We start from the raw sequence: 11,505 nt of genomic DNA, 5'->3' as shown, positions 1-11,505 counted from the left end.
GGTTCCCTCAAAACCGCGCATGCGCGAAATCATCACGCGTTAGTTTGCTTCTGGGTTATCGCCTTTACTCGGTGTGTATACGTTATTATTTGGGTTTTGGTTTTGTTTATCTAGCTAAATTTAACTTTGCGTGCTTGTGAAACTTTGTGTGCTTGTGACCAACTGTGCTGTAATGATCAGGTGTTTTAGCAGAGGATTGAATGTACAAAAAAATTGTTGGATATTTAGTTGTTTACGCTACTTTTCAGCCTCTGTCTGTTTTAGTTAACTTGCTTGCTAGCTAGATTTAATGCGTCGGATCTAACATTTTTATTTATTTATTTTTAAATAATTTTTTTAACTACTATTAAGCTGCCTTGAAATTTCGCGCATGCGCGTTTTTGGGGGAACAGGGGGAACTGAATTGACCGTAACACCGGAAATACAGGGGTAGATTTAACGCAAAATGCCGTATCTTTTGCACAGACGTGGTTATAATTACGCAAAGTTAGTGAAATTGTCGTCACTAACATTGACACATCATTATAAAAAATATTTCGTCTTTTTTTTAATCCTCGATATTTATTATGAAGAATAAACACGTATGCGTGTGTATGCGGAGCTGCCAGTTTCAGTACACCATCCCCACCATTAGGGGGCGCAAAAGAGCACCGACATGTAAACACTGATGGCGTCAGACAACAATGACGGAAATATTAACTCAAATGCTGTCGTTCTCCGTTATTTATTTGCATTTTAAATGACTGCTGCGTTACAGTTTATAATCAACGTATAGTTCAGCATTATTATTATTATTTTTTTATTATGGTCCTAGAGAGCGTGAAGTGTAGGTTAAGCATTACACAGGGAAAATACAAGTAGGCCTATTTATTATAATATACGTACTGGGAATGGAAGTGCAAAATGCAAATTTTTACATTTACTACATTCCCATAACTGTTGGGATTATCAGTATTACATTTTTGGGAGACCTGCGTTTTCTAGTGTTCTAGAAGAATGTTTATTGGAATTTCTATTATTATAAGTTTGTTATATAACAATAAATACTTGTGTACATGTGTGCATGAGTCAATAACAAAGATGCATCTCCCCACATCCTAACCAGTCCTATTACCAAGCTACATATTATAATGCAATCATGTATATTTTGGTTCTGGATTGATATTTATGAACTAGACTGTTCCTGTAGAGCGAGTGAAAAAAGTGATGTCTTGCAAGAGCCCATCAGAAGAACATGAACTTTCCCCCCATGATGTTAAGTTAAACTGTTTGTTTCCAGAACACCACTAACTCTAACGTCAATCTCATGTTGCCGTAGCTACGGCAGGAGCTGTTTATTTGAGTGAAGAGACGTTTAGGAGGGAAACACACTGGTTTCCTGTACCACAGACGACTCTGTGAAAACACCTGTTTGATGTTGACATAACTGCAAAACCCTTTTCAACGTTATAACATGAAATGTGTCAAGTGTTATCTGACAAATATAAAACCAAATAATTTGAAGGTTTTTTCTATACAGATAACTAGCATCCTGTAGAAGTAAAAGCAAATTATGCACATTTGCTTTGCTAAAGCAATACTGTAAGTCTTGTCTTGATTACACAAACATATTGATTTGTATTATACTGTATTCTCGGTCCATCCTTTTGTTTTACATGACATGTTTAAGTCCAGATGCCTCAAGTGTAATTCTGTTCTACTCTGGACCACTAACTCACAATATTGAAACATCTTCAGTCTCACCTGAAATGTGACCTTTCAACAATGATATAGCCTACTGTCCACACAAAACATTTAAGAACGATGTACTGTTGGAAAACTAACTTATAAAATATACCGTTATAAAAGTGTATAAATGATGTACTGGTAAATGATATACTGCTCAGGTAGAACTAGCCTGTGATTCACCAAACTATGTCTTTCAGTTGTTCAGTTAATCCCCATGAACACATAATCCCCATGAACAACCAGATTACTGATGCTGACCCCTCCACAGCAAAACTGACATAGTATAAAACCTCAGGTATCCCACGTTAGTCATATACTGCCTCTTTCGGTACTTTACAAACACATCCCAGGTACAATATGATTAGACAACCCATTGAATTGCTCCAACAAGAACCACTGGTAAGTCATGAGCTAAATATGACTCATCATAGAAATACAAAAAGCAAAAGCTTGTGTCTTGGTGCTGGTCGGTCTCGGAGTGAAACGTGTGACGCATTAGCTCTGAAGAGGCTGCCGGCCCACTCACACTGAGGAAAAAAGGGTCAGATCACCACACGTCAATAGCAAACGCACATTTACCATGATGTGGGATTACAGTAAAAACACCCTCTCATTCCAAGGGTGCTAGATTCTGAGTCCAAGTGGGAATTTCAACAGAGGAACATAGTAAGGAAGAATTTACTAAGCAGATGAAAGGATATTTTATAATAATTGTAAATAAAAAGGGGAGATTTCTTTGTGTCTTGCTAAATACCTGAATGGGACAAAACAATAGATCTAATTAGTATATTTGTTTCAGTGTCTTTTGTGGTTGGTTGTTTGTTGTTTCAAGCACAGAAAATGTACATGGAGTGTACATGGGGTTTTCACTAGTCCCCCTGAGTTGTTGTTATTTCAGCTATCTACCTGCTACTTACAACAATTTCTGGTTTCGACTTTAAGTATAAACAGCATTACTGTAAATTACTCACATTATGTTACAGCCGATTTGTGTTCTTACCTCATCCATCACTTGCAAAAGTTTCACTGTGTGTGTGTGAGCACAGAGACCACATTTATTTTCCTCTGCCTGTTTAGTTCCATTTCTCTTCAGGAAATTCTCAGCTGGTGAAAACTCTTAGATTGTGTGTGTGTGTGTGTGTGTGTGTGTGTGTGTGTGTGTGTGTGTGTGTGTGTGTGTGTGTGTGTGTGTACTTTTTTCCTCTCCATACACAGACATGAGCTGCTCACTTTGCCCCTCACATTGCACAAATTGTTCCAGGCCCCATGGAACGACGTGTAGTGTAAATGTCAGCGGCGTATATGCGTCCTGTACTGTGCGCACACCCTCAGAACACCTTTGCCTTCTTCTGAAGTAGATGAGGAGAACTCGTGCCTTGAGCACCATGAAGCTCAAATCACATCATATGCAACTACACGCCACACCAGGTATGTCTCTAGTAACCCCACTGCTTACAGGATTTTGAGATTGGCTGACTTGTGTTTCTTCATGCTACTAAAGCATTTGATACTGGATAGCAGTTTTGTGTTTCCTTCTTTTGTTATATATATATATATATATATATATATATATATATATATATATATATATATATATATATATATATATATATATATATATTAGTGCTGTCAATTCCAGGTGCCGCAATTAAAAGTCCTCACCAGGATTTTGCTCAAGCTTGCTAAATTTTCTAATTAGCAATCCAGGTAAAATTGGTGGAATCAACACAATCCAGGAAGCCTGAGCAAAATCCTGGTGAGGACTATTAATCGCGGTACCTGGAATTGACAGCACTAATATATATAATATTTGTAATATATTTGTTGTAAGACAGATGAAACAACAGACCCTTACATTAATTAATGTAGTGTTGTAATTATGATTTTCTTTACGTTTGTGTGGCTCAGAAACTCTATGGCACAATCTATATTGCCTCGGACAAAGTAGCATTAAATCCCAGCTGGGAAACCTCGGTGGAGCACATGTAATGGAGCAGAAGAGACTGAAACAGCACCGGTTCCAGTCCTGCTTGAAGTTCTGCATGAGGGTGAATTGATTTTGTAATCAATATAATTTGACTTTTGATATAACTGATTTTATAATCAATATAACTAGTCATGTTGGTGCCTAAATATGACTTAACATTTAGTGCATTATATACATTTAATACTGTTTGTATCTGATGTAACGTGTATTTTTATGATTTAATTGGATGAAGTTCCAAAAGCATTTATGCATTTTTTCTAATGGTGTTTGATATGATGCTTCCTTTTAGCAAAATTTTTACACTACTGTACTTTCTGAGAAACATATGCCAAGGCGGTAACAGTCATAACACTTACAGTAACACTTCAAAAAAAGTAATGATTACATGAGATTTACATAGGGCCGGACTTTTGCACTCTGGGACTGGGACTCTGGGCAGCATTAGTAAAATGTAACCACATTGCCTTGGCCAGCGCAAGCAAGATAAACAGGAACAATGGACGAGTTCAGCCTGCCGCAGGCTTTTAATGACGCCAGGCGGAAAACAGGCAAATGAGGGAGACAGAGAGGATCCACACCGTCACGGGTGACCCGCTGCAGGCAGTGTGAGCTCAGGTCCGCTAACACGACCTTCTCCTCTCCGGCTGCCCAGAAACGCGTGAGGATGGAGCCGATTCAGCCCGCCACCGAGAGGCCGGAGGACAGCACAGGGGACAGACTGAGAGAGCTGGCCCTCCGATGGTTCACCGAGACCCAGGCCCCTCTCATCCTCCACGAAGGCAACTTCCCTGCTTGGTTCCAAGGCTGCATCAGCAGAAAGTAAGAACCATGGAGAGAGAGAGAGAGAGAGAGAGAGAGAGAGAGAGAGAGAGAGAATAGTGACACCAATAAATTAGAAATATGTACCTGTTAAATATAACATGTAAATGTGCAATAATTTAAAGTTTTAATAAAAAACTATTTATCTGTATATATATGTATATATATGTGTATATATATATATATATATATATATATATATGTATATATATATATATATATATATAGGTATTTTTATAGATTTATTTTATATATAAATTAAATATATAAAATACCTATTTTATATATTAATATATTAATACATGTATATTACACAGATGTTACAAATACTATGTGTATGTAATATGTAATGTATTACACAGACATGCAGAAGATCACCTACGAGATAAAGATCTGGGTTGTTTCCTCATCAGACTTAGTGAAAGAGCACCAGGATACATCCTCTCATATAAGTGAGTCTGACGTTTCCTACTCATTTTACCTAGTAGAAAACACTGACAGATTTCATCTGTCTCCTTCTCTGTACTTTGACTGTTTTTTAATAATCAATATAATTTGCATTTCCTTTATGCAAACGTGGAAACAGCAGTAATGGGTCTTCAAGTGAAATCTAAAATCTTGTGCAGGAAATGATTTTCATTATTCTGTTCCAGGGGACGTGACCGGTGTCGACACTTTGTCATCAACCAGAATAAGAAAGGCCAGTTTATCGTGACAGGAGACACAGAGATGCATGACTCTCTTACCAGCCTCATTGAGCATTATAAGACTAACGCTATTGAGCCATTTGGGGAGTACCTAACTGTGTCTTGTTATGAGGTACAGTACAACAATCATGTATATATTAAAACACAAAAAGTGTTTTTTTTTAAATAATTTGTATATATAAATATGCAAAATGATATGCAATAAGTAGTTAGTCATTTAGTTCTTTGTTTTCCTTACAGGTGTCTACAAGTGAGCTATATGATGTGGTGCAGTTCGAACCAAAGGGGAAGCCAGGAGTGAGTGTGAAAGCAGCGAGAAACATCTGGGATCAGCATATCGATCCGCCAAACCGGCTTCAGCTGCCACCGAGTCTGCCACCCAAGAGACAGAGCCAGGTATACCATAAACAAACCAAACAAACAAACATCAACCATTCAGATATTCAAATATTTCACTGTATCATAATAATGTAAACATAATTTGTCAAAAAGCAAATAAGAATGAAATGAAAATGCTGCACAAGTTATTTGACGGTTTTGTCTTGATGGTCTCGTTTGTATTGCACAGGCAGCACCTCCAATTCCTAAAAGAAGCTCCCCGAACAAATCACACTCCCTTGAGGAGAATAGCGGCTGTGAGGTGAAGGTGCTATACGCAAAGTTGGATCAGCCGAGGCTCAGGGACAAAACAGCGCCCCCTCTGGAGAGTAGGAGGAATGAACCCAGAGCTCCACAGGTGAGCCATGGATTTACAAGCCAAGACTCTGAACCACACAGGGTCAGACCTCAACAGAGCGCCATCCCAGGAATTGTGTATTCAGAACTTGCCCTATCAGAGTGTAGAAGTAAATCTCTGCCCCATCTGGATGACACCACCAGTGGAGATTGTTCTTACAAGCTCTCCACACCCACTCCTAGCCCGCCTCAGCGGTGTTCTAACCTGCTGAAAGGGCACACCAAGGGTGCCAGCGTCCAGCCCTCCTACAGCCACAGTCTGGATAAGCTATGTGAAAACTCCTTCTATCAGCTGGCTGGCCAGCCCTTCAATCCTAAAGACACTAAGAAAGCCAAGTCAAAAACCACGGGACAGGATAACGACATGTACGCTGAAGTGCCTTGCGAACCCTCGGCGAGCGGTTTCCTTGTGGAGAATACTTATGAGCAGATTCCTGAACCGTGGCCCACTCACAGCTGCAAGGGGCCTTCTGGACATACGAACACCTATGAGATGGTAGAGAACTTCAAACCAAAGCAGACTGAGTCCTTGCTGGGTATTAAGGTGAGAATTCTATATACAATCATATCTTACTGGCAAACACAACCTGCCTTGTAATGATGTCTTTGTGGGTGTTTTAAAATAAACTCAGCTATTGCATATTGCCGTGCCTAAATGTTAACTTTTCACCTTCACTATCTACAAAAATCTGCATTTTGGGTTGAAACTTGACACAACAGACTAACATGGCCAGGGAGTGATAATTACCTAATGAAGTGTAATAACTGACGTCTTGTTTCCTGCAGGGTGATAAATGGAAACGGTTTCTCCCAGAACAGTGGAAAAAATGACCTGATCCTCACCTTCAGCTGTTACACAACACACGCAAAATGAAGATTACACTAAAATGGGTGAAACAAAGACTTTATAGCGGGGCTATTTCTGATCCTTTTCATTCAAAAACCTATATGGGTCTCTAATATTGTATCTAAATCTGCAGGCTTTTTATGGTGTGTAAATATTTTACATTTAGTTTAGTTTAATAATAATATTCCTTGTTATTTATTAACTTAATAAAATTATAGTTGTGTAGAGAACCTTGTTGCTGCATTTTGATACCTTGTCTCCTATTATCTTCACAGTTTTGTGACACCATATATATTGCTATGACATTATATATTTAAATCATTCATATATCCTAAAATACACATTTACTTGTCATCTCTTAATGACTAACATTTTCTGTTTGACTAATATTTTCTGTTATCTCTATATTTTTCTGAACATTGCCTGAAATCTTTACCAGCTGCTTGCATGTGAATGTTAAAAGAGCTTAGTAAAGAACTTAGAGACTACTTATAGACAAAGAAAAAGAAACAATCTCAGAATCTCACAATCAAAAAGAACCAAACTGGTGATAATCAAGACAATGTGTAAACAATACATACTAAAATTATAACTGCAGTTTTCCACCTATCTGTGAGAAGCTTCCCGGCAATTTATACCTTAACCTCAAAGAAATAAAACTGATGAGGTTAACAGAGCTCATTTTAACTGATGGCCTTAATGGTTTCTTTCTGCTCTGAAATCTGAGGTTTAAGGCGATTCTGCCTGTCTGGTGTAGTCAGTGACATTCACGTGTGTCTCACACTGCTTCCTGCATACATTAGCACGATTTCGCTAGCTGGTGGATTTCAGTGGGTTGTCTTGCATCTCAATGTAAGCCACCAGATGGATGATCCTATCACTCATGATAACACCATGTGGGCCGAACAGGCTGATGGGCCCCTGCAGAGATGAAATGTCTCAAGGTGTAGCGGTGATAGACTCACCCATAGCGTAGGCATTACCCTTTCATTTTCACTGTGTGTGAAAGTATGTATCTGTGAGCATGTTACAAAAACACTTTCCATCTTATCCTGGTGGTATCGTAAACTTCTTAATCTGTGTATCTTAAAGTTAGACTGCTTGTCTTAAATGAGGCCAATACTATGTGGAAACACTGAATAAATGAGGGCTGAATACATTTTTGCAAGTGTCTGTTGAGATTATAAGATAATAGATAATAGTACAAAAGAAGCAGCTTGCACAAGTGGTTAACACGTCCAATTCTAAAGGTCACAAAAAGCCTTTTTTTCTGCACGTTTTAATGTACTTTTGTGTCGCTCATGTCAAAATATTGTATCATCAGGTTTATATAATTACACAATAAAAATGCTGATTTCAATCTCAAAAGTTGAGAATTGAAAGTTGTAGGAGTTAACAGTCTACCAAATAATCTTAACTGTACTTTCCAGAGTCTGTCTGTGGAGGTGTGGTGTAATAAGAGCACAGGGAGTCCTCAAACTTTCCATCAGGCAATATAGTTCAAAATGACGAAAAAAAAGATACCTTCTTTCCCTAATTGGCTACACAATTTTTTTACAAGAAGTCATAGGTCATAGGATAACCAAGGTGATATCTCATACGGATTATGTTGTGTGTGTATGTCTCCTCTACAATTTGTAACTAGTAGCATGTCAAATATAAAACAAAGCAATTTTTGAACAGGTAGAAGTCTGTGAAAAAAGTGATTTCTGTGTATTAATTAATAATTTTACTTTTTAAGCAAAACCTTTAAAGGTTATGGTGTCCTTCTGTAACATAGCGGGGCCTTTGAAGCTAAATGTTCTCACATGGCACAGTACCACTGCTTTAATATATGACCTTTTCCTTTAGAGATTATCAGTTGTGATTTCACTGGATGATTTGTGAATTCATAATGATAAGTGAATCACTTTCTGAAACATTATTTTTTTAATAAAAAAATGTAAAGTAAGCCAATTTCAGTTCAGTCAGTTTAAAAAAGGTCTGCCCCCTCCATGTCTCTCTTTAAGGTCAGTGGTGCTGTTGGCAGCCAGCTCTATTGGTAATGGCCCAGAGGTCTATAAGAACAGGGTGAGCTCAGGTTTGTTTATAGGACACCTGGGTTCACTGGGCACTACTTTGAGGGCTATTTCAAATTAAATGCCTGGCCTTTTCCCTGCCCTATGGCACTCTTTCCAGCTGGTGGCGCTGTAGGCACCTATTGTGGCCTATGTTTGTAAACAGGCCTGGAAAATGCCTGTAAAAACCTAGTGCAGCAAGTGTAAACGTACAAGTGCCGTGTGTACACCGGGCTCCGGGCCCATACAGATGTGTGCCCTCATGCACTCCTGTCAGGGGTCATGAAGAATGACCTGTTTCAAGATTTACAACTCAGTTCTCACCAGTAAATACACATACATTGACATGGTAATGAAACGTTGAGTCAATGTATGGGCAAGTACAGTGGAATCTTAACCATGAAACTACGCCGAGAGCAAATGAAACAGCACTGCATGTCTGTGTCAACCATTAGGCAAAATTAGAACTTATAATTACATAGAATCCATCCATCCATCCATCCATCCATCCATTATCTACCGCTTATCCGGAGCCGGGTCGCGGAGGTAGCAGTCTGAGCAGGGAAACCCAAACCTCCCTCTCCCCAGACACCTCAGCCAGCTCCTCGGGTGGAACACCGAGACGTTCCCAGGCCAGTCGAGAGACATAGTCTCGCCAACGTGTCCTGGGTCTTCCTCTGGGCATCCTCCCCTGGGACATGCCTGGAACACCTCCCTAGGAAGGCGCCCAGGGGGCATCCGAAACAGGTGCCCAAGCCACCTCAACTGACTCCTCTCGATGTGGAGGAGCAGTGGTTCTACTCCGAGCTCCTCCCGAGTGACCGCGCTTCTCACCCTATCTCTAAGGGTGCGCCCAGCCACTCTGCGGAGGAAACTCATTTCGGCCGCTTGTATCCGCGATCTCGTTCTTTCGGTCATTACCCAAAGCTCATGACCATAGGTGAGAGTAGGAACGTAAATCGACCGGTAAATCGAGAGCTTTGCCTTTTGGCTCAGCTCCTTCTTCACCACAACGGACCGGTACAGCGACCGCATTACTGAGGAAGCTGCACCAATCCGTCTGTCGATCTCACGCTCCATTCTTCCCTCACTCGTGAACAAGATCCCGAGATACTTAAACTCCTCCACTTGAGGCAGGACTTCCCCACCCACCTGAAGGGAGCAAGCTACCCTTTTCCGGTCGAGAACCATGGCCACGGACTTAGAGGTGCTGATTCTCATCCCAGCTGCTTCACACTCGGCTGCAAACCGCCCCAATGCATGCTGAAGGTCCTGGCCCGAAGCTGCTAACAGAACAACATCATCTGCAAATAGCAGAGATGAGATCCTGTGGCCTCTAAACAGGACTCCCTCCGGCCCTTGGCTGCGCCTTGAGATCCTGTCCATAAAAATTATGAACAGGACCGGTGACAAGGGGCAGCCCTGACGGAGTCCAACATGCACCGGAAACAGGTCTGACTTACTGCCGGCCATGCGAACCAAACTCCTGCTCCGATCATACAGAGACCGGACAGCCCTTAGTAGAGGACCCCCGATTCCATACTCCTGGAGCACTCCCCACAGAATACCACGAGGAACACGATCGAATGCCTTCTCCAGATCCACAAAACACATGTGGACTGGTTGGGCATACTCCCATGAACCCTCGAGCACCCTATGAAGGGTATAAAACCAGGACGAAAACCGCATTGTTCCTCTTGGATCCGAGGTTCGACTATCAGCCGAACTCTCCTTTCCAGTACCCTAGAGTAGACCTTACCAGGAAGGCTAAGAAGTGTGATACCCCGATAATTGGGGCACACTCTCCGGTCCCCTTTTTTAAAAAGCGGAACCACCACCCCATTCTGCCACTCCAGAGGAACTGTCCCAGATTGCCATGCGATGTTGCAGAGGCGTGTCAGCCAAGACAACCCCACCACATCCAGAGACTTAAGATACTCAGGACGAATCTCATCCACTCCCGCTGCCTTGCCACTGGGGAGTTTGCGAACCACCTCAGTGACTTCGGCTTGGGTAATGGACGGGTCCACCACTGAGTCGTCAGTCTCCACTTCCTCCATGGAAGACATGACAGAGGGATTTAGGAGATCCTCAAAGTATTCCTTCCACCGTGCGACAATATCCTCAGTCGAGGTCAACAGCTCCCCACCCGCACTGTAAACAGTGTTGACAGAGTACTGCTTATCCCTTCTGAGGTGCCGGACGGTTTGCCAGAATTTCTTTGAGGCCGACCGATAGTCCTCCTCCATGGCCTCACCAAACTCTTCCCAGCTCCAAGTTTTTGCTTCTACCACTGCCTGAGCCGCCGCACGCCTGGCCTGCCAATAATATCAGCTGCCTCGGGAGTCCCAGTGGCCAACATGGCCCGATAGGACTCCTTCTTCAGCTTGACGGCATCCCGTACTTCTGGTGTCCGACAGGCACCAGTGATCTTTCGGCCACAACTCAGTACAGCAGCTTCAACAATAGAGTCGGAGAACATGGTCCACTCAGACTCCATGTCCCCCGACTCCCTCGAAAGCTGGGAAAAGCTTTCCCGGAGGTGGCAGTTGTAGACCTCTCTGACAGAGTGCTCAGCCAGACGTTCCCAGCAGACCCTCACCATGCGTTTGATACATAGAATCA

General features: G+C 41.5%; 1 protein-coding gene across 1 annotated transcript; it reads left to right on the top strand.

Moving 5' to 3' along the window:
- The first annotated feature begins 22 nt into the window (after positions 1 to 22).
- On the top strand, positions 23 to 7,053 carry LOC143515306 (uncharacterized). The gene is made up of 9 exons (XM_077007500.1): positions 23 to 71; positions 2,944 to 3,156; positions 3,637 to 3,776; positions 4,368 to 4,534; positions 4,897 to 4,986; positions 5,188 to 5,353; positions 5,482 to 5,637; positions 5,810 to 6,520; positions 6,763 to 7,053. The coding sequence occupies exons 2-9, from the start codon at positions 3,087 to 3,089 to the stop codon at positions 6,805 to 6,807; spliced, it is 1,545 nt and encodes a 514-aa protein (XP_076863615.1). The 5' UTR covers positions 23 to 71; positions 2,944 to 3,086; the 3' UTR covers positions 6,808 to 7,053.
- The last annotated feature ends 4,452 nt before the right edge of the window (positions 7,054 to 11,505 follow it).

Source organism: Brachyhypopomus gauderio, chromosome 5 (genome assembly GCF_052324685.1).
Source record: "Brachyhypopomus gauderio isolate BG-103 chromosome 5, BGAUD_0.2, whole genome shotgun sequence".
Classification (NCBI taxonomy): Eukaryota; Metazoa; Chordata; class Actinopteri; order Gymnotiformes; family Hypopomidae; genus Brachyhypopomus; species Brachyhypopomus gauderio.
Note: the sequence above shows the minus strand (reverse complement) of the source record. Positions and strands in the feature narration are given on the sequence as shown.

Excerpts from the sequence above, each read along its gene's own strand:
- LOC143515306 (XM_077007500.1), top strand. The coding sequence starts at position 3,087 with ATGAGGAGAACTCGTGCCTTGAGCACCATGAAGCTCAAATCACATCAT. Across the intron at positions 3,157-3,636 it reads GCAACTACACGCCACACCAG|AAACTCTATGGCACAATCTA; the intron begins GTATGTCTCTAG and ends TGTGTGGCTCAG. Across the intron at positions 4,987-5,187 it reads GGATACATCCTCTCATATAA|GGGACGTGACCGGTGTCGAC; the intron begins GTGAGTCTGACG and ends ATTCTGTTCCAG.